Here is a 25,707-nt window from a genome sequence, read left to right on the forward strand (position 1 = left end):
ACAACCGCTGAGGGGCCACTTTCCAAGCGAACACCTCTGGGGATCATGCAAGGGGTTAAGCTTCACATCCACGGCAAAAAGAGTTGAGCAGATTCAAAGTGCTGAGGGATGCATGATCCAGAATCAGAAGAGTCACTTAAAATTCTTAGCCTATACCCTCCCTTTTGAGTGGCCAAGTTGTGGAATGTTGGGGTTTCAGTGGTCAACTGAATAACTTGTTCTTATTTTGTAAGAGACATTCGCTCAGTAGCAGCACTCTGCAAATACAATCAGCACATACCGAACCCTACTCGGATATTATGGTAGTAAGAATCCGGAGATTAACTACCTTCCCTCCCCTTTTAGGAAAACCCCAAATTCCGGGACCAGCTTAAGAGTTAAACTTAAAAGCACCCAAAGTCTCTCATGGGGCCAAGAGTTCCGGGAGCTGCGGTTAGCACAGAAGGGTCTCTTAGGCCAGGTGAGCCTTAAAGACCGCAAGCCACAGCCGGAGGTCTGGGGTAAAATCTTCTAAGAAGGGCAGGGATCGCTCCTGTCAGGAGAAGAAGTGACAAGTTCCCGAAGAGACTCGTGCACCAGAAGAAGATGCAAACTCCCCAGGGCCTCTCCTAGGTTCTCCGCCCCAAGAGCGAGCACATGAGTTTGCATTTCACCTGTGCCCACCTCTGGCAGTCCGTCTGTTCGCCTCCCATTGGGGCGCCTCCCACCCCTGGTTCGGGTTCCCGCCAGCCAGCCGCTTCCCCCAGAGGACCTCCATTCAGCGAGCTTCCCCCTTAGGATGCCTCCCGCCTGGGGCCTCCCGGCTCGGCCCTTCGGTCGTCATCCCTCGTCCCCTCAGCCCCACTACCTCTGAAGATGTCCAGCACTTTTTTCTCTCGGAAACCACGTTTCTCTAAGAAGGAGCACACGTCCTCGGGACCCCAGGTTCGGAGGTCGCTGCTTTCGGGATCTGCAGACTCGTTCGCTGCTGCAGGACGGGTGCTCGGTGGCGTCCTTGGGCTGCCATCGCAGCGGGACCGCTTAGCAGGTTGCTCCGAGTCTGGTCTCTGCATGGCTACCTCCGACACCCGGCGCTGCTAAGTCAAGTACCGCGGCACCCGCTTGGCGCGCAGCCGCACTGACTCTGCAGCCCCGAAGGCGAGTCCATTCAGTTTTATAAGCCTCTGGGCCTACTGCGCAGGCGCGCTGGACATCAGCCGGGGAGCGTGGCCTCCCTGGGGCACTAGGGCCTGGTCCATTGCGCAAGCGCAATGACTAGGTGCTCGTCCTCAACTCCGCCCTTATGTTTCTCCGAAAGGGCGGAGTTATTAGAGAAGCAAAACTTGGGGCTGTGGTTAAGGGTGGAGACTTCAGTGAGGACCGGGCCAGGGTGAAGAGGACATGTGAGGATAATGAAGCTTCCACCACACTCCAGATTAGAAGGGTCTTCTGGTGAACTACAGTTATCTTTCTCGAAACAAAAAACGTTTTGCCGGGTTTCAAACACTCCAAGCTGTCAACTTGTTCAAAACAAAAGAAAACAAAACGAAAAAACCCTAAAAGGCAAGGAAGCTGCCAGCCCCATCCTAGAGTAGAAAACAATGGACAAGCGATTGGCCTATCTGGAAGACCCTGAAATGATTGCCTGGTTGGTTGTCAGACTGTCCTTTTACATTTCACAAATTCAGTTAGTTGGCAGGGGACCACCCTAAGATACCAAACTCATTTCCAAATAGACAGGATTTTTACTAATTACTAGCCAGTGTCAAAGTGGCCGGCTTTTTTTTTTTTTCCCCCCTCGGACTTTAAGCCATTTTGAGACAGAACCCAAACTTCCCCATCAATCCTTATCCATACTAGTAAACCGACCACTAATTTACACCTTTTCAGAAACCAAGACACATACACATCTAGATCATCAAGCAGTACAAATTAGATGCTTCGTGGTGAGCCCAACAGCTGTAAGTGATGCTCAGGTATAAAAAAAAAACAAGCTTGAGGCCGGATGTTCAATACCCAGCACAAAAAAAAAAAAAAAAAAGAAAAAGGAAACTAGAAATCTGATGAATTAAAGGATTCTTAGCAAAACAGTGCTGTTGTGAACAGGGCCCTGTTCTAAAGGCTTTACAAATATTCATTTAACAAATTTCAGACGTAGAAAAGTGAAGTATTAAAGGTGGGAGGGAGGGAGAGAGGGAGAAAGAGCTAAGAAGTGACAGAGACTGAACCTGCTTCTAAACGCTCTTAATAAATCTTAATAAATCACTTGTGGCATAAGTCAGTACTCTCTAAAGGAACAGAAGTGTTAGAATAAATAGTTATGTGAGTGTTTAAGGAGAGTTTATTAGACTTGTTTACAGGATTTAGTTCGTGTAGTCCAACAATGGCTGATAGACTCCGGAAAAGGCCAAGACTGTGGTCATTGTCTGGTTGTCATAGCAATCCTGGTCTGGCAGTGGAGTCCTGGAGGATTCCTGGAGAGCAGCTTGTTAGCATTCTGTCTAAGCTCCACCCCACCCACAGTTACCTGGCAAAGGGGCTGCTTGCCCCCTCCTCACTCTCTTGCTCTCTTGCTCTTCTCTTGCGATTTCCTTCCTGTTCCTGCTCTGCCCTCTCTCCGTGTTCATGGTTCTCTCTCTCTCTCTCTCTCTCTCTCTCTCTCTCTCTCTCTCTCTCTCTCTCTCTCTCTCTCTCTCTCTCTCCCTTTTTCTGCTTCTACTATCCTCTTGACTCCTCTCCCCACACATGGGCCAGCCAGGGCACCTCCTTCCCCCACACCTGTCTACACCTCCATCAAACATATCCCCCCTCTCTTTATCTTTTTATACACATATCACTGCTGGTCCTCTGTCTACAACTAGAATCCCAAAGAAGCTGGCTTTTGTGCAAAAGGAAATCGGCAGGAATGGCACAGACGAACATGCCAGTGAGAGTGAAGGCAAGCAGGGAAAAAGCTCTTAACCTCACCTTCTCTCACGGTTTGGTTTTTGTTTTGTTAATCTGAGCTGCCAGCAGAACATCCGGCCCTGATTTAAGATCAACAAAATTTCAGATGCAGTCAAGTTGTCAAGCCAAGATTGATCATCACACTTGCCAACCCTCCCTTGTTATTTACCTACTGGAACAGTCTCACCTCATTGTTCACACGGTATAGCCTCCAGACCTTGAGTTCAGGAGGTCTTTCCACCGGCCTCCAAAGTGCTCTCAGAGATCTGTCTGCCTCTGCCTAGGATTAAAGGCATACTTCTGGATGGCTCCACTGCTTTTTTTTTTTTTTTTTTTAAGATTTATTCATTTATTATATATAAGTACACTGTAGCTGTCTTCAGATACACCAGAAGAGGGCATCGGATCTCTTTACAGATGGTTGTGAGCCGGGGTTGGGGATTTAGCTCAGTGGTAGAGCGCTTGCCTAGCATGTGCAAGGCCCTGAGTTTGGTCCCCAGCTCCGGAAAAAAAAAAAGAAAAGAAAAAACAGATGGTTGTGAGCCACCATGTAGTTGCTGGGAATTGAACTCAGGACCTCTGGAAGAGCAGTCGGGTGCTCTTAACCGCTGAGCCATCTCTCCAGTCCTCCACTGCTTATTTTTAAATGAAAATGTGTGTGTGTGTGTGTGTGTGTGTGTGTGTGTGTGTGTGTGTGTGTGTACGTGTACAATGGTGTATATGTACAGAGGTCAGGGGATAACTTGTGGGAGTCAGGTTTCTCCTACCTCAAAGGCCCAAAAGGTGCCCAAGTAATCAGAGTTAGTTCCTCAACCATGAGTTCTGTCACTAGTTTTTGTTGTTTACATATCATAGAATTTCTTTATTTTTTATATACATGAGTACACTGTAGCTGTCTTCAGACACACCAGAAGAGGGCCTCGGTTCCCATCATAGATGGTTGTGAGCCACCATGTAGTTGCTGGGAGTTGAACTCAGGACCTCTGGAAGAGCAGTCAGTGCTCCTAACCGCCCAGCCAGCTCTCCAGCCCAGCATAGGGTTTCTTCTATTCCAGGCTAGTCTCAAATTCACCGCTTGACTAAGAATGACATTGAACCTGTAATGCTTCTACTTTCCCCTCTGAGGTTTGGGGTTACAGTGTGTGCCCCCAGCACTGATCTCTGTGGTGTCAGAGATTACACCTTAGCCTCATGCAAGGAGGGCAGGCAGTCTGCCAACTAATTTATGTTTCTAGCCCCCCCTTTTCTTTTTAAATTGGGGTTTTCTCTTGGTTAACCCAACATTTTCAATTACAGTTCCCACAGACTCAAACAGGGAGGTAGGGAAGGGCTGCATTTAGACTGGAAGTCAGGTCCAGAAAAACACATTCCACCTTGTCAACAACAGGGTACTTGGTGAAAACACCGTACAATTGTCAAGACTTATGAAACCGAAACAAGAGACTAAAAGAGGTGTATTTTAAATCCACCACGGTTGGTCTGACTTGTGCTTAAAAGACTTGTGGGAAAGTCTTTCCCCATAGCAGTAGACAATTAAAAGTGATATAAACAGGTTTTGAACTTGAATCAGTTGTATTTGTGTGCTTAACTTGGCCTAGCAAGATGACTTAAAGGGTAGAGGAACTTGCTGTGGGAGCATAGCACCCTACAGAAGGGTTCAGCTCTACTTACATGGTGACCTGCTTACACTTAGTCATCCCATAGCCTGGGAAAGCGATACCTATCAAAACAAAGGAACCCTACCCATCCTAAGAGGAGCCACTTCCTCTTCTGAAGTCAATCTTCCCATGGTTAGTAGTAGCAAGGTCATTATTAAGATTCGTTTCACCAATGTCCTCCCTATTCCAAGAAATCTGTTCAGGACCTCTGACTGGCACAGCAGAAGAACTGTGCAGTTTGGTCGTGGCTGCAGGAGGCTGGTGATTTCTCCGTTTCTCCACAGCCAACCCTCATCACCCTACGTGGTTTATCGCCTGACTTCCTCTTCGTCCTTCACTAAACATGGCTTCCTGGAGATGCTTTTTCCATCTATGCAAATTTCAGAGCCAAACCCAAACTCTTTAAATAAATAAATAAATAAAAATAAATCCCAGCTCTTAAGAAGGCAGAGAGAGGTAGAAGGATCTTGGGTTCAGGATACACTGATCGGCCTAGCGAGTCCCTGTTTCAACAGCAACCGCACAGAGCTCAGTGGGTACGAATGCTTGCTAAGCAGGGAGGAAAACCTGCTTGGGCCTCAGCACATCTGTAACTCTAGCACTAGGGAAAAAGACAGACAGGGGAGAGGGGGGCTCATTCGAGTTTGCTTACTGCCTGCCTCCTTCAAGTTCAGTAGGAGACTGTTTTGTTAATTATCCTGGTGCACTCATGAGGCAGAGGCAGGGGCATTTCTGTGAGCTTGAGACCAGCCTAGTATACCTAGCAAGTACCAGGCTAGCCAGAGCTACATAGTAAGACCTAGTCTTAAAAAAAAAAAAAAAAAAAAAAAAAAGGAATAAAGCAAAGAGTGATAATACAGGACCCTACATATGATCCTCTGGCCATTCCAAGTACACAGGGACATGCACATGGACATGCACACAAATGTACATATAGCAGAATTTTAGCAAAGCCATTGTATCTGGCATGAATTTTGGAGTGACGATGGCACCTAGGCTTTGAAGTAGTCTTTTGTAAAGAGTGACTGATAGCTGAGATTTATGGAGTTGTTCTTCCTAAGGATTCACAGAGATGTTACATAGCTTGGTCCCAAGACGGAGGTGGTAAACCAGGAGGGAAACTATACCCAAGAAAAAGCAAGACATTGATCGTCTCACAACAAATACAAATGAAGAGGGACCACAAAACAAAATTCCACCTCTAACAATGAAAGTAACAGGAAGTAACAATCATTGGTCCTTTATATCCCTAAACATCAATGGACTCAATTCCCCAATAAAAAGACATAGACTAACAGACAATATGTAATCAGAGGCCAGCGCTTTGTTGCATTCAGGAAACACACCTCAGTGATAAAGACAGACATTACCTCAAAGTAAAAGGCTAGAAAAAAAATTCTTCCAAGCAAATGGTCCCAAGAAACAAGCTGGAGTAACAATTCTAATATCCAATAAAATGGACTTTCAACCAAAAGTTATCAAAAAAGATGGGGGAATCTTTTCATAATCCACCAAGATGAACTCTCAATTCTGAATATCTATGCCCCAAATGCAAGGGCACCCACATTTGTAAAAGAAACATTCCTAAAGCTCAAAGCATACATTGCACCTCGAACAATAATAGTGGGAGGCTTCGACACCCCATTCTCATCAATGGACAGATCATGGGAACAGAAACTACACAGAGACACAGTGAAACTAACAGAAGTAATGAACCAAATGGATTTAACAGATATCTACAGAACTTTTCACCCACAAACAAAAGATTATAGCTTCTTCTCAGTACCTCATGGTACCTTCTCTAAAATCAACCATATGATCAGACACAAAACAAGGCTCAACAGATAAAAAGAACATTGAATTAATCCCATGCACTCTATCGGACCACCACGGACAAAGGCTGGTCTTCAATAACAACAGAAAGCCTACATAGACGTGGAGGCTGAACAACTCTTTACTCAACAATAACTTGGTCAGGGAAGAAAGAGAGAAATTGAAGATTTTCTAGAATTTAATGAAAATGAAGGCATGACATACCCAAACTTATGGAACACAATGAAAGCAGGGCTAAGTGGAAAACTCACAGCTCTGAGTGCCTCCATAAAGAAATCGGAGAGAACATACACTAGCAGCCTGACAGCACACCTGAAAGCTTGAGAACAAAAACAAGCAAACACTCCCAAGAGGAGTAGACAGCAGGAAATAAACTCAGGGCTCAAATCAACTGAGTAGAAGCAAAGAGAAATAGATATATAGAATCAACAAAACGAGGAGCTGGCTTTTTGAGAAAATCAACAAGATAGAGAAACCATTAGCCAAACTAACTTGAGGGCACAGTGACAGGACATCTCAAATAGCCAAGAATTGCTTAGGTAATGGTTCTTTCAGACAACTCCTAGTTCAGGTAAGAGGTTTGGGTATCTGGAAATTGACCTGCTAAAAGAAACTTTTTTAAAAAATTTGTTTATTTAACGTATGTGAGTACACTGTAGCTGTCTTCAGACACACCAGAAGAAGGCATCAGATCTCATTACAGATGGTTGTGAGCCACCATGTGGTTGCTGGGATTTGAACTCAGGACCTCTGGAGGAGCAGTCGGTGCTCTTAACCACTGAGCCATCTCTCCAGCCCTAAAAGAACCTTTTGTGTAGCCCAGAACACCAGCATGAACATATATCACATACACACAAATAGTATTTACTTAGGGCTGGGGTATATCTCAGTGGGTAGAGTACTTACCCATCATTCATGATGGACTCAGACAGCCAGACAGATAACAGCTGAGTCAGATGTTCCGTTTTTTGTCTGAGTGATTATGATTTTTAATCCTCAAAAAAGAGTTTTCTTAGGTGCTGGTTCTAGGGTTAAGTTTATGTCGTTATTAATGCATTTTCATTCATCCATCAAATATGAGTGTTGACTGGATACTTAGAATTTGCCTGGCACTGCTCTGGACAGCTAGAACACATCAATGAACCATAGAGACAACAATCTCTGCCTCCTGAACTTCACATTCTACTGGGAAGGCCAGCAGTGACCATTAATGTGATTAGCAAATTTCAGAAGCTGGTGCTGTAGAAAATTATAGATGGGACTAAGATACTAGGAGGAGAGAAAGGGTCACCATGTTGGGTAGGACGGTCAGGACAGGTCTTTGTGAAAGGCGACATTTGAGCAGAGATAAGGAGTTACCCATCTGGTCTAGAAAGGCATTCCAGAAAGAGAAAGCAAGTTTCCCTAACCTGAAGCATGTCTGGGGCTGAGAAATAGCAAAAAGCAGAGGAGGAAGCAGTGAAAGATGAGGTCAAAGAAGGAACAGAACGGGCTGGAAAGATGGCTCAGTGACTAAGAACACTGACTGCTCTTCCAGAGGTCCTGAGTTCAATTCCCAGCAACCACATAATGACTCACAACCCTGTGCTAGAATCTGATGCCTTCTTTAACAGGGTGGATGACCTCTATTCTTGGACTCAACACTGTAGACTTTATAAAACCACTGAGTCAGTCAGGTTAACTTTAACTCCTTTAGTCAAAAATCCAGGTCTCATTCTAGTAGGGAAAGACCTCATTCTGGACAAAGATCCCAGATGCTATCATATCCATGTATCAGATGAAGAAGTCAAGCTCGGTGGCGAAAGGACTTGTGCATGACCCTGGACCAGTAAGTCCTTTCGCCACCAGGGTCCAGGGTCATGCACAAACCAAGTATCCTGAAACTTGCACCTAATTAGCTTTGTAAAAAAAATTATAACTTAAGCTAAGTAATAACACTATTGCTTTTAAGACATTGTGTGGCCAGACTGTGGCGAGCCTGATGTGTGGTGCACATCTTTAGTCCTAGTACTCTTGGAGGCAGAGACAGGTGGATCTGCATGAGTTCGAGGCCTGGCCTGGTCTAAAAAGCAAGTTCCAGGACAGCCAAACAAAACAAAACAAACCCTTTGTGAGGAGTTAGTTATATGTCACATTTTAAATACTGTATGGGTCCCAATGCAAGTGCAGTCACATCCGCTTGACTTTTGCCATCATGGATTTGCTGGGTAGTCTGGGCAACATCAGGAAGGAATCTTGTTGTTACTACAATTAGCTAATCTGAAACATCTGCAGAGCCTCTGGAGGAAGTCACATAATACCTCGCCAACTGTTGGTCTGCTTCGTTACCAGAGTCCTGCCTTTTCTAGATATTAATATAAACGTTATGTGCATGTATAACATGGCGTCTGGTATCTGAGTTCTTTCTTTTTCCTTTTCTTTTTTTTTTTTTTCTTTTTTTTTCCGGAGCTGGGGACCGAACCCAGGGCCTTGCGCTTGCTAGGCAAGCACTCTACCACTGAGCTAAATCCCCAACCCCTGGTATCTGAGTTCTTTTAGTTATATAATTTGAGACTTAGCTATGGCGTGTGCATACTACACTCATATTATGTATTTATATGTCAAAAACATCTAGATTCTACACGAGAGAAAACAGGCAGCAAAACTTGTTCAGTTTTTTTTCGGAGCTGTGGACTGAACCCAGGGCCTTGTGCTTGCTAGGCAAGTGCTCTACCACTGAGCCAAATCCCCAACCCCAACTTGTTCAGTTTTATACAGCCATCTCTACTTCCACTTGTTTTCCTGCATAGGATGTAATGTCTGTCTTCCTTCCTTCCTTCCTTCCTTCCTTCCTTCCTTCCTTCCTTCCTTCCTTCCTTTCTTCCTTTTTCCCTCCCTCCCTCCCTCTCTCTCTTTCTCTCTCTCTCTTTTTCTTTTTTCTTTTGACCAAGCCAGCTCAGTCAGTCAACAGGTTCTCCAGGGCAAGAGTGAGGATTGAAAAGACAAAAGACAATTAGACCACATTTAACATGACTCCAGGCAGTTCTGACGCTGAAGCAGTTTTACTTCTTCTCAGTCTGCTTTTATATCAATCTAGGTACATTCAAAGAATATGGCTAGTTCTTAGATCAAGGACAGAGTGATCAAGCAAGGTAAAGATCAAAGAGATCACACCAGGCAGCAATCAAATAGAGCAATGAAGTCCCCAGAGTCGGGTCTGGGGGCTTGACAGGATTATCAAGACAAAAGGGGAGTCACACATTCCTTGGCTGTGTTTACCTTGATCCTTGCATTAGCTCAAATGTGAATATTCTTATCTGAGCCTACTTCCTTGAGGCCAGTGACAGAAACTTGCCAAAATTTCTATGAGCATCACCAAAAGCTCTCCACATTTTTTAAAAATTTATTATCTATGTGAGTACTTTGTCGCTGTCTTCAGACACACTGGAGAAGAGGGCATCAGATCCCATTACAGATGGTTGTGAGCCACCATGTGGTTGCTGGGAATTGAACTCAGGACCTCTGGAAGAGCAGTCAGTGCTCCTAACCCCTGAGCCATCTCCTCAGCCCCAATTTTTTTCTTATTGCCTATGCAAGAACATAGCTCTCAGCATAAAGGAGAGAAATGATACTCTATTCTGGATGTGAGTATGAGTGTCCACGGTCTGGAACCCAGACTCAGACTGCCCCAAAGACCACATGCCAATCAACACGGCAACAGTTCAAGTTCTTAAAGTAACAGAGCAGAGAAAATTATCAGTAAAATAGTTAAATGCACTGTTGGAAATACCAGGTAGGTAGATGAGATAGATCTATACAATAGCTTCAGACGCTATGTGATGACCTTCCTAGCTTTTGAGTTGGTGGCAGCTAGGGGCCTGGTTGTACATTTCCAAAAGATTTGCCTAATGGGAAAAAGATACAGGACAAACACAGAGTGGGCTAATAAATGGTTATTCAGGGGGACTAGATAGCCCAAGATGATTTGACTGTAGACCTGTACTGTATCAACTCTCCACAGTCCCTGAAGTTTGATGCTTGCTTGCTTTCTATCAGTCTATCAGCCATATAGAATGTTTAACAGTAGGTTCATGGGCTGGAGAGATGGCTCAGCGGTTAGGAGCACTAACTGCTCTTCCAGAGGTCCTGAGTTCAATTCCCAGCAACCACATGTTGGCTCACAACCATCTGTAGTGGGGTCCAATGCCCTCTTCTGGTGTGTCTGAAGTCAGCAACAGTGTACTCACATACATAAAAATAAGTAAGTCTTAAAAAAAAGAAAACCAGGGGTTGGGGATTTAGCTCAGTGGTAGAGCGCTTGCCTAGGAAGCGCAAGGCCCTGGGTTTGGTCCCCAGCTCCGAAAAAAAGAACCAAAAAAAAAAAAAAAAAAGAAAACCAATAGGTTCATGGACTTTTTTTTTTTTTTTTAAAGATTTTATTTTATGTATATGAGTACACTGTAGCTGCCTTCAGACACACCAGAAGAGGGCATCAGATCTCATTACAGATGGTTGTGAGCCACCATGTGGTTGCTGGGATTTGAACTCGGGACCTCAGGAAGAGCAGTCGGTGCTCTTAACCACTGAGCCATCTCTCCAGCCCCATGGACTTTTTTTTAAAAAAGATTTATTCATTTATTTTATATAAGTACACTGTAGCTGTCTTCAGATACACCAGAAGAGAGCATCAGATCCCATTACAGATGGTTGTGAGCCACCATGTGGTTGCTGGGAATTGAACTCAGGACCTCTGGAAGAGCAGTCAGTGCTCTTAACCACTGAGCCATCTCTCCAGCCCAGGTTCCTGGATTTCTATTTTTATTTTATTTTATTTATTTATTTATTTTGAAGGGGAGGACTTTTTTTTATGTCTAAATAAAATACCATTGTATATATGTCATTCTTAAAAATCCATTCATCTATTGATGGACATCTAAAGCTGTTGGTCTCTTTTCTTTTCCTTTTTTCTTTTTCTTTTTTTCTTTTTTTTTGAGACAAGGTCTCATAGCCTAGGCTGCTCTCCAATTTAAACTTGTTATGGAAATGACCTTGAATTTCCTGACCCTCTGCTCAATAGTTTTATATCAACTTGATACAAGCTGAAGTCATCTGAGAGGAGGGAAACTCAATTGAGAGAGTGCCTTATTAAGATTAGGTGGAGGGGGGGCTGGGGATTTAGCTCAGTGGTAGAGCGCTTACCTAGGAAGCGCAAGGCCCTGGGTTCGGTCCCCAGCTCCGGAAAAAAAAAGAACCAAAAAAAAAAAAAAAAAAAGATTAGGTGGAGGGGTTGGGGATTTAGCTCAGTGGTAGAGTGCTTGCCTAGTGAGCGCAAGGCCCTGGGTTCGGTCCCCAGCTCCGAAAAAAAGAAAAAAGAAAAAAGAAAGCAGGCTGAGCAATCCACTAAGCAGCACCCCTCCATGGTCTCTGCATCAGCCCCTACCTCCAGGTTCCTGCCCTGTGTGAGTTCCTATCCTGACTTCCTTTGGTGGTAAACTAAGTTGAATAAACCCTTTCCTCCCCAACTTGCTTCTTGGTCATGATGTTTTGTGCAGGAATAAAAACCCAGATTAAGACAACAACATCCTTCTCCCTCCACTTCCCAAACGCTGAGATTACAGAGGTGTACTACCATGCTCAGTTTTGTGTTGTGCCAACTGTGAGACCTTGGGCTTCATGGATGCTAGACAGGAACTCTATCAATTGAACTAAACAGACATTGGTTCATGAGGGCAAATGGAGCAGAGTTAACAGACTGGGCCCTATGAATAGTAACGGTAATAATGGCATACTGAGATCAGCTTCAGGGAAACAGATCACTTTTATTCAGGGTGAATCAAATGCTATATAGTTTTGAGGAGGGGATAGAGATATCCAGGGTGGTCATTGGCTGAAGGCTGAGATACCTCATTAGCATGGAGAGGCATTTCAGGAATCTCAGGTGCTAGTTGAATGGGTTCTTATCTAGAGAAAGGAAGCTAAACCTGGACTCTAACCTAGGCTATGTGACATTCTGCAGGTATTGAGTGTGGGGTCTGGGATTCCCCCAGGTTGAGAAGAGGAAGCCTCAAGGACAAAAGGAGTCTGCTGTATTTTACTGAGCTCAGGGCTTTCCCATAAGGTCAGACTTCAACCTTAGAAGGACTTTCGGGCAGCATGGATTTTTTTGAAACCTCAAAGCCCTCCCCCAGTGACATACCTCCTCCAACAAAGCCCCACCGTCTAATCCTTCCTAAACTGTCCCACCAACTAGAGATCAACTACTGAGGCATATGGGGGGGGGGCATTCTCATTCAAATCATCACCATGAGTATGTGTGTGCATGTGCACACATGCATACAGGTTCCCCGAAGACTAGCAGAAGGTATTGGATCCCTGGGAACTGTATTTATGCTGTTACAAGCTGTTCAGTGTGGTATTTCGCAAGAGCAGCCAGTTTCTAAGGCTGAGCCGTCTCTCCAACCCAAGACATGTATCTTAGATAGCTGCACGTCTACTTCTAGTTATACAGTAAAAAGTACAATCGTTTATGTTTTTAAAATTCTAATTTTTATTAACTATTTTATATACATTAATACAAAGTCCTGAAAATTGGTAAATTCATGTCTTAAGTTTTTAACAGTCATTGAATAAATCTACATTTATATTTTGTACATTAATAATGAAAGTGATACAGTAGTTATAGCTACACAGAAATATGTACAAGGACTCAAGACAGACTATTATTTGGTTTATTACAACATGTGTAGATACTACACAAAACACAAGAACACAATTTTCAGAAAAGCAAAACATAACCCAAACCTCTTTTTAAAATTTAAAAATAAACCTTTGGTTACCATCCATCATTAATTGGCAGCCAAATCTTAGACTAATTCAAATTAGCAAGTGATGGATATGTTTGACACGCTGAGATAGACTGCCAAGTCAACACTTTATATTTTAAAAAATAAGGTTTGCAGCTAAAAACCTTTATACTGATACATCATCTAATTATTAATTTAAATGGCTTATTCACATCCTTTCCAACGCTAGACACAGAGAAGAAAAGGCAAACACTAGCGACCTGATTCTTTAGAAGGCTAAACCTCCAGTGTGGAAAGGTCTTCAAGGGGATCCAGGAGTTACACCCCAGGGGAATCCAGAGAAAGCATAATTACTGGAACAAAGGGTGACACAAAATAGAAAGAAAAAGCAGCTCTTAAACTTGAAACATTTCACTTACAAGCATGAAGTGACTAATGTAAAAGCTTCAAATATTTTCAGGAAATTAAATAGACAATGAGAATGAATAACTTAGATTTGAGTCAGGGTCCTGCTAGGGATGCGCTGGCCTGACATTCCCAGCAGCCCTCCTGTGCACTGGAGTTACAGGCACTGGAGTTACTGAGCCTAACACGGATGAATGAATGATCTTACCATGATGCTACTCTACTAAAGAAATGTCACTTCTCATTTATCTGAATTTTATCCTCCTAGTTAAGAAACAGTTTATTTTGAGAACTACATGACTGAATACAATCACATATAATAATTAAGGCAATATCATGAAAGTCGTAGTTTTAAACTGAGTATCCCTGTTGTGGGGCTATAACATCAAGCTATAAGGTGCGAAGCTGCTTGTACTAACTGAGAGGAAAGAGAAGGGCACAGACTGCCCCACGTGCTGGGGCTACCTGAGGTGCAGTTGCTCCACCAGGCCCAAGGCAGGCTGGTCCATCAGTGAATGCTCAAATCGTGGGAGTTAAGCCTACCTTCAACACAAGCAGACAGCACAAGTATCTCAGAGACTCACTGACCACATAGTAAGACGCACAGGAGACATTTGATCCGTTTGAAAAGACAGTTAAAAAATAGTTTCTCCTTAATTCATCCTAAAAAGCAAACCTAGGAACGAACACTAAAAAAAAATCTTATTACTATTTATGAAGGCACCTAACACATTCTTTTCTAATCTACCTCAAAATGTCTGTCTGTCAGATATACAGGGTGAATAAATGCTTTTAAAAAGGAGCTTACTTTTGATGCAAGTTTTGTATAACCCAGTGATAAAAAAATGTGAAGGGTGAAGCCCCAACTTTCTCCAGAACAACCCAAAAGTGCTTTGACCAGACAAAGGGCAACATCAATGATTCGCTCTTTCACTGACAACATCCTGCAGTCGTTTAAGTAAAACATCATCGTTCTCCTGGCAGAGACGTTTGGCAGGTGACTCTGCATCTCCGCTGATGGCGATCACACGCTTCTTGGCCTTCTGCTCACCTTGCCTTATCATGTTGTTGATGTCTTTCAAACTCTACAAAAACAAAAGGGCGTGTGTAAAAGGCAGGAAGGAGGAGAAAGTTTTCATAAAGAATTAAGCTGGGGTTGGGGATTTAGCTCAGTGGTAGAGCGCTTGCCTAGGAAGCGCAAGGCCCTGGGTTCGGTCCCCAGCTCCGAAAAAAAAGAACCAAAGAAAAAAAAAAAAAAAAAAAAGAATTAAGCTAACTCTTTTCTCTCCCTCCTGTCTAAGCACTGGTACAGAGATTATCTTCTGAATCTAAACCAACTTACAGTGGTGGCTTTTTGAGTGGTTTTAAAAGACCGTGTATCCTTTAACACTACTTCTCAAAATGTAGCCTCCAGACCAGAAGTAGCAGAGGCATCGATGTTACAAACACAAATTCACAAGGTTTACCACCCACTTTCTGAGTCAGACATTTTGTGGTAGGGCCTCGTGAGTAGGGTACATTACTGTGTACAGAGGCCAGGGAACAACCTTTGGGAGCTGGTTTCTCCCTTTCCAGTGTGGGTTCCTGAGATGGAATTCAGGCCATCAGGACTGTGCAGTGTCTTAGGGTTTCTATTGCCTCAACAAAACACCATGACCAAAAAGTAAGATCATTGTACACCACTGAAGAAGTCATGACAGGATCACAAACAGGATGGATCCTGGAGGCAGGAGCTAATGCAGAGGTCAGAGATTGGTGATGCTTAATGGCCTGCTCACTCTTATAGGAAAGGATTACACCAGACCAGAGATGGTGGCACCACCCACCCACAATGGGCTGGGCTCTCCACAACTGATCACTAATTGGGAAAATGCCTTACAGTTGGTTTTCAAGGAGGCATTTCCTCACCGAGGCTTCTTCCTCTCTGATGACTCTAGCTTGTGTCAAGTTGACACACAAAACCAGCCAGTACAACCAGCAAGTGCTTTCACTCACTGCCAGCAGCAACCCAAGTTTGTTTGTTAAATCTCTTCATTTAGTACTTACTTATTTAATGTATATGAGCCACTGATTGGTTGCTGGGAATTGAATGTAGGTCCACACACATATGTATACATATTTCTTTTTTACTTTGTGTGTTTGTTTCTGTTGTGAGAACATGTACATATGTAGTGCACATGTAGACATTTCAAAGGTCTCAGGGATGTAAGTAAGATCATCAGGCTTGGTGGGAGGGGCATTAACCTGATGAGCCAAACAGTGCCTCATTTTATCGCCCAGGCTGGCCTTGAACTATTGGAAATCTGCCTCAGACTGTTACATTCTTATACCTGGTCTAACACAGTAACACTCTGATGTGCTTACTGATTGCCTGGGAATGACTCAGCCTTAGCTGGTGTGAAGTCTGTGAGTCACCCCAGGTAATGCTGACATTAGAGGCTCAGGAGAGATGGTTCCTGAAACTGCACCCCAGCTGTTTAGAGTGGACTTCCACCTGTTCCTGCTAGCTCTCTGTGATGCCACAGGTCTGCAAGACAGGCTAGTGTTCAGCAAGCTCCCCGGGGAATTCTAACTCTGATTCAGGAATCCCTGCCTTGGATCTCAGATGGTCTAACATTTTCTAAACACCTTTCTGGGACAAGTCTCATGTTACTCAACTTTCCTGGGTAAGTACAGTAAGACCTCAGTAAACATGGAACCAACAGGAAACTGAGGCATTAAGGAGCTATTATTGTACTATCACTCAAAATTTGTCCAAATAATACTTGTGGCTTCTAGAAAGTTAAGATGTGCTGTGCAGTCTTAGAAATACTGAAAAAGCCTCTCTGACACACCTCCATCAATGTACTAGGCAAAGATGAAGCTGGTCTCTCCATAAAAATAGGAGAGTAGGTCTCTGCTTTCTAATGTCCCACTAACCTGGATATAATCCATCTAACACACCACTTAACTTTCACAGTCACTCATTAAAGTTAGCAAATCCATATAAGCAGGAGCTTACACTCCTTAGAAGTCTGCGGACAGCTCGCACATCTGTTGAGACACCTTGTAGTCTTCAAAAGCACCAAGCACACACGGGGTACACAGACATATATACAGGCAAAACACATAAAATAAGGTGAAAATTAACAAAAACACCTTCAATTAAAAAAAAAAAAAAAAAAAAGCCAGGCAGTGGTGCAACAGGCCATTAATCTCAGCAGTGGGGAGGCAGAGGCAGGAAGGCTTTTATGAGTTCGAGGCCAGCCTGGTCTACAGAGTGAGTTCCAGGACAGCCAGGGCTACACAGAGAAAGTCTGTTTAGAAAACAATACTAAACAAACACCCTAAAAAAGCAACACCTTACCACTCCCCAAAATGCGCATGAGAAGCCACAGACTAAGCTACCTCAATGGAATGTGATGCTCTTCTCCTTTTTCTCTCTGTGGTATTTGGAGCAAACCCAAGAACTGGCTTATGCTTCGCAAGCTCTGTACCAGTGAGGTACATCTGCCAAACCAAACACTGCTCTTTCTAAGAGGCTGGGTCTTACTGTGTGTATAGTCCAGGTTGGTTCTGCCTTGGCATTGTTAGAATGCAGCTCAGACTGCTGTTCAAATCACAATTTCTGCAGACTCCTCTCTCTTCCCCAAGACACTGACGGTGCTCTCTGTGTCTCCAGCTAAGTAGCTAAAGGTACCTGAGATTTTTTTGACTTGGGAGATAAGTATGCAGGCTTGGAGGATATATCAAAGAGTTGGTGGTGGTCACACATCCTGTTTCCCACCTACTTCCCTGCCTTGCCAGAAAGCAGAGAGCCTGGCTCTCTAGATTCCTGTACAAAGCCCTGCTTCTGCCTGATGGGCCTTATTCCATTTCAGAGCTTCCACACCCTGCTATGTTGTGTCTCTGCCAATGCACACTCTGCAGAGCTCCTGCACACGGCAGGACGTTGTTAACCATGTTTCTCAGAACCTTCCTACTCTAACAATAGGTCTTAGCATCCTCCATCAGCCCCACTTCTGAGACGAACGTTCAAGTAAGTCAAGAGCTGCGTGCTGGCCTCACAGGGATGTACCAGCATGCACAGTAGCCAGTGTTTCTGGCATACAAGCATGGTGCAGTTAGTAGTTTCTATTTTATTAGTGGTAACTTTAAATGACTGATGGCTGACAAACTGAAATCCAGCACTGAACAAGCATGTACAAGAGACGCAGTATGGCATCTGTGCACTGTACCTTAGAGGGGCTGCCGTTGAACTTGTAGAGTAGTGCGCTCCTGGGGGTGAGGCCTGATGCGTTCTTGTGCGGAGAGACATAAATGGAATGCTGCTGAGAAATGCGGCGTGGGGAGCCCGGCTGCTGCTTAATATGTGGGAAAGGAGAGAGCGGTGGAGCATCCATCTAAAGTGACCCAGAAATCATATTTTTAAGACAAAAGGATAAAAAAATATTGTTATCTTTGTAGCAATTCTTTGTTAGAAGATATTACATTTTAAGATCTTACTTATGGCTGAAAAAGCAAAAACGTGTAGTTGCTCACTGCTTTCATCAGCCCTGATAAGCACAGTAAAGCTCATCTTCTCATCTTCTGCAATCGCCTGAGAAACCCTGTACTTAATTCTGAAGAGTGTGGACAAGCTGGGCACACGGGCATGTTTGTAATCCCAGTACTTGGAAACTGAGGTAGGAGTTTATGCATTCTAGGCTAGCCTGGGCTCTGTCTCTCCAAAGTAATGAAAAGAAAAAAAAAATTGACTGGGACAAATCACAGGAACATGTGCCATCCTGGGTTTATAAAATGAAGGTGAGAACAGAGGCTGGGCTCACTCAATTTCAAGAATCATAAAACAGCCAAGCCAGACCTTGTACCACCATAAACACACACCCACAACCAAGTTTCACTGGTTGATAAAGATGAACAGAAGTAAACTCCTGAGTGATGCCCAAGAAAGCACAAACAGGCTGAATGATAGGTGTGACCCAGGGTTTAGTGAACTGGGTTCACTAAAGAGAAGCAGTCAAGAAAGCTCAACCTGAAATGAAGACGGAGTTGGAAATGTCCGAGTTCCAGTGTGAGAACTCGGGAAAGGCTGGTGAGTAGAAAGCAGACTCAGGTCTCAAAAACAGAGGAGAACAACGAGGCCATGCAAGGAAAGGGTATAAACCCATTTTCAAAAACACAGGAAGGCTGTGACAGGTCCCAGACTGTGGCACACTGACTCCATGGAGGAAGCACCTTTCAGGCTGTACGTACCAGCAGAGACAGCACCACCTGCCAACACTAAAACAAGACCCAACCCGCCCAAGTCCATCTGGTTCTCATCTGGTTCTGGGAAAGTATCTAAATGTCTTCACCTGGTCTTTTGGCTTCTACAGTTCTGCTTTTGGCTAACTGTTCTTGTTAACTAAAGTGTGTCAACCCAGGACATGGTTTTTATGCTCACAAGCTTCCCCTGACAAAGGCCAGTGTCACCTACACTGGCATCCCAAACACCCAGCGTAGTTGCTGTCTGGCTAATAAAGACTGTTGACTTTAACTCATGTCTAAGCAGTTCTCTCTGGTGAATACCCCACATTTTTGGAGGGTCCATTGAGATCCTGAGAGACCAGTCTGTCTCAGGGCCCCTTGGAGTGTGGAAGAGTCCTTGCAGTGTTCAAGGCGCTCCTAGGACAACCTACTTTCCATATCCCCAAGACTCCCTTTGATCACTGCTGACTAAAGAATCTGACACTTCCACCCCAAAGGAGACAAATTAGAAAGTAGCCTGGTCTGCCACTTCCTGACTTAAGCCTGGTTAAGGCGCCTCTGTTCGGATACCAGGAGAGGTCAGAACTGCTGATCCAGTGTCTGGATCCACCCACGCAGACTTCACTGGACCCCCTCTGCTCAGGTGTATAAATGTGTCATGGCCACACCTGGTTGTCTTTACTGTCTGTCTGTGTGTCTTTCTATGTATTTGTCAGTTCTGTTTCCCTGGATTGAGCAGTGTCTGTTTCTGGTGTAAGAACAACTCCCACCCTGACCCTGACTTAAGATCTGCTTCCTCTTACTGGGGACCAGAATCCTTTTGGCTTTGCCAGGCTGCCTCAAGAAACTCAAAAATCCCTTCATCTGTCTTACGTCAGAGCACTCCCTTGTTTCTGACTGGTCTGAGTAGGGTTGGTTCCTGTGGAGGAGGTTGGGAGGGGCTGGGCCCCTATGGGGGTGGGAGTGGAGTTGACATCTTAAGCATACACTCCCTCTGCTCCCCTGCCTGCTCTAAGAAATCTCAGGGAAGGAGAAAAGAAGTTCCTCTTAGGGGTTGGAGAGATGGCTCAGAGGTTAAGAGCACTGACTGCTCTTCCAGAGATTCAATTCCCAGCAACCACATGGTGGCTCACAACTATCTGTAATGGAATCTGACGTCCTCTTCTGGTGTGTCTGAAGACAGTGACAGTGTACTCATATACAAAATAAAAAAATATTAAAAAAAAAAGTTCCACTCCTTCCTCTTTCGTGATTTATGTGTAAAAACAACTGGTGTGGGAGTTGTTGCTGAAGAAAATTTCCCCTTCAGTTCAATGTTGACCAAGGATATTTTAAACAATTTTTGCTAAAAAGATTTCCTTTGTCACACACTCAGCCTAGATATTAGAAAAAAAGTTGTAACACTTAGCAATATCTGAAGGTATAAATAGTTCCCAGTTGTTGGAGGTAGGACAAAACGTGTATAACAGAAAACAGACTAGGACAAGATAGATCTTTTGCATGAACTAAAAGCCACCATCACCTCAGATGATGAAATGCAGTTAGACTTATAGATACTCAGCAAAATTGTGGTGTCTTACCCTCTATCAGAAGAATACTGCCTCAAACCAAAAGATATAGTTAGACTATCTCAGACTGACAACAAAGAGTCCCATGGTATAGGCAGAAATCAATCCCCCAGACTGGCCCAATACCAAGTTCCTATAATTGTTTAACTAATCAGTTCAGCTACTCCAGTCCAGATTAAACAATATCCAATGACCCTAGAAACACAAAGGGAAGTTGCAGTCTATATTACCTATTAGAGACAGAGGTATTGTGGTGCCCTGCCAGTCACTCTGGAATATATTTCTGCCTGTGAAGAAACCTCTGGCTCTCCTGAGTCGGATCCTTCCAGAGAAACAGGTGTGCACTGTGACCTGAAAGATGCTTTCTTGAGCCTCTCACTGGCAGAGAAGTTATTAGGAAAATAGATTATAAAAGGACCACTGAGAGAGAGCTGCAAGAGTTACAGACCTTGGGCCATAGAATGTTGGCTAAGAAAGCCCAACTTTGTATATCAGAGGCTACCTACCTTGGCTACCAGCTGAGGGAGGCGAAAGGAGCCTGTCTCAGAGTAGGATGCTGCCATCCTTCAGATCTTAACTTCAAAGACTAAGCAACAGGTTCAAGAGCCCTAGGTGGGGCTGGAGAGATGACTCATCAGTTAAGAGCACTGACTGTTCTTCCAGAGATCCTGAGTTCAATTCCCAGCAACCACATGGTAGCTCACAACCATCTGTAATGGGATCTGATGTCCTCTTCTGGTGTGTCTGAAGACAGTGACAATGTACTTATATAGAATAAATAAATAAATCTTTAAAAAAAGAGGCATTGCTGCCTCTGGATACTAGTTTGTGGAAACAGCAAAGCCTCGATACACCAGTGCAAAGCGGGGCACCAAGCCCCTGACCTCAACTGAGACTAAACGAAAGATATTTGAGGCTGTGAAAACAACTCTCATTTCAGCTCCAGCCCTATAAAAGGAGTTTTAACCCAAACTTTTGAGCTATGGAGATGTACTATAACTGCCCAAATGATTGGACCCTGTGGCCACAGTATGGTCTACCTTAGAGCTGTGATGGCTACTGCTAGTCTAATGGAAAAACAAAACAAAACATCAACAAAACCCAAAAAACAAACTAATTCTGAGTCAGGATCTTAAACCCACAGCATCTCGTGCCACTGAGACACCCTCCACTGAGGAACACCAGAATTCTGGAACCAAATTGGAAAGGATCCTACAAAGTGGTTCTCTCCATTCCTACAGCTGGAGGTAGCGGGCATTACACCAGGGAGCCACCACACCTAGGTCAAGAAGATGAAAGCCATGGACACCACTGCCAATGGACTGTCTCTGCACTACTGACCCATTAAAATTAAGGTGTGGGGCTGGAGCGATGGCCTTGAGGTTAAGAGCTCTTCTAGACATCCAAAATTCAATTCCCATCAACCACATGGTGGCTCACAACCATCTGTAATGGGATCCAATGTCCTCTTCTGGTGTGTCTGAGGACAGCCACAGTGTACTCACATACATTAAAAAATAAATACCGGGGTTGGGGATTTAGCTCAGTGGTAGAGCGATTGCCTAGCAAGCGCAAGGCCCTGGGTTCAGTCCCCAGCTCCGAAAAAAAGAAAAGAAAAAAAAAAATACCTAAAACTTTAAAAAAATTAAGATTTCATTGGGGCTTAGTCCCTTCTACTTTACTCCTCCTGAGTCTTATGTTTGGTATAAATACAGGGTATGGTCTAACCCCCACTGCCCTCAGGCCTGGACCTGGGAACTGAGGAGACACAATGGGAGGTGACAGCTGGTGTGACTACAGACCAGCAACCCATATTCCACCTGTAACTTTATGTACTGATGCCCACTTAAGTATCTGGTTGTACTAGAGAAAGGAAAGATGTACAAGTTTACTTCTGAGATAGGAATACAGAGTTTATAATTCTATGTATGCTCTACAGTTGGGCCTCCTAGTTGCCAGGAACAAGGGAGTTTCCATTGCAAAAGCTGGGGTTGCAAAACTGAAGCTTCCTGAAAATTTACTTAGAAAAGATTCTAGACTTTAGAAGAAACCTGGGAAATCAGACACCATACCATAGAAAGGGACCCTGGGGACAGAGTTAATCATCTACAGCCAGAAACCAGCCAGGACTGCTGGTTACGCTCATTCAGCCGCCATACTACATAGGGATAGAAACTAACCAGACTGCCCGTGTATTGACTAACAACACTCAGTGTGACTGGGGAAAGCCCAGATGAATGGTAGAGGCTTCAGAAGGGGCTGAAACTTGTCTAGTAGCCAACCTTTAGCCTAGACATTTGTTTGCCTTATTCTGCTATTTTGACTTGTGGGATAGGTCACTTGGAAAAAAACGGTATCACCAAGCCCCTGAGATGACTTGATGGACGTGTACTAATGGTTTAATTAAAAGGGCCTCTTCTGATGCTTAAAAAAAAAAAAAGACAAATTTATTAGGACCTAGAGATATTAAAGATTTGTTTCTGAATTAAAATGTTATATTCCTTTGTAGAAATTATCCAAAAAGTTGGAGAGGCTTAGATGTATTCCTCACGACATAAAGATAAACTGTGTGTGGCTTTGGGAGAAACCTGTTGTTTCTATGCTAACTGATCAGGAGTAATTAAAAAATCTTGCTGTGGTTGGGAAAAAAACCCTCAAAGATGAGATAATTGGTGCCAGTCTCTGTTCTCTCGATCCCCCTGGCTTACTACCCTTGGCTGGGCCTGTAGTTCTCATTCTGACTGGATGAATGGTGGCTCCCTAGATCTTTTTTTTTTTTTTTTTTTTTTGAGGGGAGAAAGGGTTTATTTTAGCTCACAACCCCAGGCTACAGTTCAATATAATGGAGAGAAGTCAAAGCAGCAAGAACTCAAAGCAGCTAGTCATATCACAGCCACACTCAAGAACAGAGAGAAACAAACGTATGCATGCCTACTTAGGCTCAGCCCCCTCTCTGAAAATGCACTCTAGGATCCAAGCTCAAGGAATGATGCTGCCCTGGATCTTTCCACATCATTTAACACAATCAAGACAGTCTTCTACAAATACGCTCACAGACAACTCTACCCAGACCACCTCCTGTAAAGACTGTCTTACCAGCTGATTCTACATTATGTCAAATGTACAATTAGAGCTAACCAACTCCTACAGAGAATGACTATTTTCTGTTGTCATACATATCCCTTGGAAACAAATCATATGTCCAGTCCCTCAATGAAGAGAAGAGGAACCAAGATCTCCTTCCCCTGCTGAAAGTTTGCATCCTTTAAAATTTCTGGGGCTCCCTAGATCTTAAACGATATGGCCAACTGACTCCATGATGGACGTACACTGAGGCTGTGTATCTCAGCACGCAGACAGCACTACTTGCCAAAAGTAAAACAAAGGCTTAATCTATCAAAGTCCAAAGTTCTGGGAAAGTCAGTCACTGTGCTAACCTTCTGGCTTCTGTAGTTTTGCTTCTGGCTAACTGTTCTTGTTAGCTGAAGTCTATCAACGTGGGATACAGTGTTTGTACTTAAAAGCTCTCCCGGGGTTGGGGATTTAGCTCAGTGGTAGAGCGCTTGCCTAGGAAGCGCAAGGCCCTGGGTTTGGTCCCCAGCTCCGAAAAAAAAAAAAAAAAAAAAAAAAGAACAGTAAAAAAAAGCTCTCCCTGACAAAGGGTGGGAGCTACCCTGGGGTCTCAAAGACCTTGTGCAGTTGCCAGCCAAACAATAAGGACCTTCTACTGGTGTATACCCATGTCAGAGCAGTCTTTCTGTATGTTCAAAAGGAACCTACAGGAACTATGGTAAACTATGAACAAAACAAATCTTTGAAGAGAGAAGTAGATGAAGGAAGAGAGTTTCGGGTCAATGTTACAAACCAGATCTTTAAAAAGATCAGAGAATACTTCCCCAAACTAAGAAAAGACACATCCATACAGATATGAGAAGCACACAGAACCTCAACTAGACAAGACCAGAAAAGAAATTCTCCAAGGCATATCACTAAATATACACAACAAAAAACTGAAAATATTAAAAGCCAAAAGAGGAAAAATAAAAGGTTACACATATAAAAAAAACCCATCAGAAGAACAGCTGACTTCTCAGTGGAAACTTTGAAAGCCAGAGGAGTCTGGAGAAATGCACTCAAAAATTCTAAAAAGACCACGACTGAAACTATTGTTCCAGCAAAACTATCTGCCATGGCTGCTATAGAACCCAAACCGCCTAGGGCGAATACTAAAAGCAACACTTTGAACTGTAAGGAGCAAGGAGCAGAGCCAAGAGACACTAGGAAAAAACAGGCAGAGCTGTCATGAATGAAACATAAGGCATGAGTAAGAAACAATCAGAAAACAACAACGAAGAACGAAAACCAAACAACCATCAAAACAACCACAATCAACACACACCTCTCAACAAAAACCTAACGGCATTAACGGACTAAACTCTCCAGTCCAACCACATAGGCTGGCTGCACGGCTTAGAGACGAAAGCCAGGCCAGCTGTGTGTGAGACGGCACATGAGTTTAATCCCATCACTTGGGAGGCAGAGGCAGGAGGATCTCTGTAAACTGGATGCCACTGAGGTCTACATAGTGAGTTCCAGGACAGACAGAGCTACATAGTGAGACCCTGGCACAAACACAGACACAGACACAGACACATACACACACACACTAAAAAAAGAAATAAAATTCTATTTCTATTGCTTACTAGTTGTTCAATATGAAACGGTCACTTCTGAAACCATACATATAAATGCCAAATTAAATGAATATGCATAATATATAAATGCATAATATAAATTCCATTTATATATAATGCATATATATGTGCACATATACATATATATATCTATGTGTATAAGCATACATATAACACACATGTTATAATAATAAGGAAAAAGAGGACATCAATTTGAGAGATTGTGGAAGACATGGGAGAGACTGAAAGTGGCAGGGAGACATTATGTAAATACAGTTTAATTAAAATTTTAAAAAATATTTGAAGGAAAGTAGCAAGACTTAAAACTTACTATATGATATAAATAAGAAATACCCAAGTTAATAAAGATGAAAAAAATTAAAAACAAAACAAAACTTACTATATGGTCCTGATTGGACAAATCATACTTCAATGCAAATGACTTCACTCTTCCTACATATATCGCATTGTAGAATTTGATAAGATCACCTCTTTCCTCTTTCACTGGTTCACTGGAACAGTTGGGAGTTTTTGTGGCATCTTCTATGTCTGTTAAGAAGAATTCAGCATTGTGATAGGTATTCTGTAATATTAAATTAGTAAATTGGATTAC

At 43.4% G+C, this 25,707-nt stretch overlaps 2 protein-coding genes across 5 annotated transcripts in view; both read right to left on the reverse strand.

Moving 5' to 3' along the window:
• The window catches only part of Samhd1 (SAM and HD domain containing deoxynucleoside triphosphate triphosphohydrolase 1), a 34,707-nt gene extending 33,527 nt beyond the window's left edge, over window positions 1-1,180 (reverse strand). Inside the window, exon 1 of one of the 2 annotated variants that reach the window (XM_039105087.2) lies at window positions 848-1,180. In XM_039105087.2, coding sequence (XP_038961015.1) covers window positions 848-1,052 — 205 coding nt within the window. In that variant the 5' untranslated portion in view covers window positions 1,053-1,180. The remainder of the gene's footprint in view (window positions 1-847) is intronic. The other variant, NM_001191743.1, reaches the window with a different exon arrangement.
• Window positions 1,181-12,918: 11,738 nt separating this feature from the next.
• The window catches only part of Rbl1 (RB transcriptional corepressor like 1), a 63,676-nt gene continuing 50,887 nt past the window's right edge, over window positions 12,919-25,707 (reverse strand). For all 3 annotated transcript variants that reach the window (XM_039105840.2, NM_001191066.2, XM_039105841.1), the window contains 3 exons: window positions 25,495-25,643; window positions 17,821-17,985; window positions 12,919-14,688 (listed from right to left, as the gene is read on the reverse strand). In XM_039105840.2, the coding sequence (XP_038961768.1) occupies window positions 14,518-14,688; window positions 17,821-17,985; window positions 25,495-25,643 (485 nt within the window). In that variant the 3' untranslated portion in view covers window positions 12,919-14,517. The remainder of the gene's footprint in view (window positions 14,689-17,820; window positions 17,986-25,494; window positions 25,644-25,707) is intronic.

The sequence above is a fragment of the Rattus norvegicus genome, chromosome 3 (assembly GCF_036323735.1).
Source record: "Rattus norvegicus strain BN/NHsdMcwi chromosome 3, GRCr8, whole genome shotgun sequence".
NCBI lineage: Eukaryota > Metazoa > Chordata > Mammalia > Rodentia > Muridae > Rattus > Rattus norvegicus.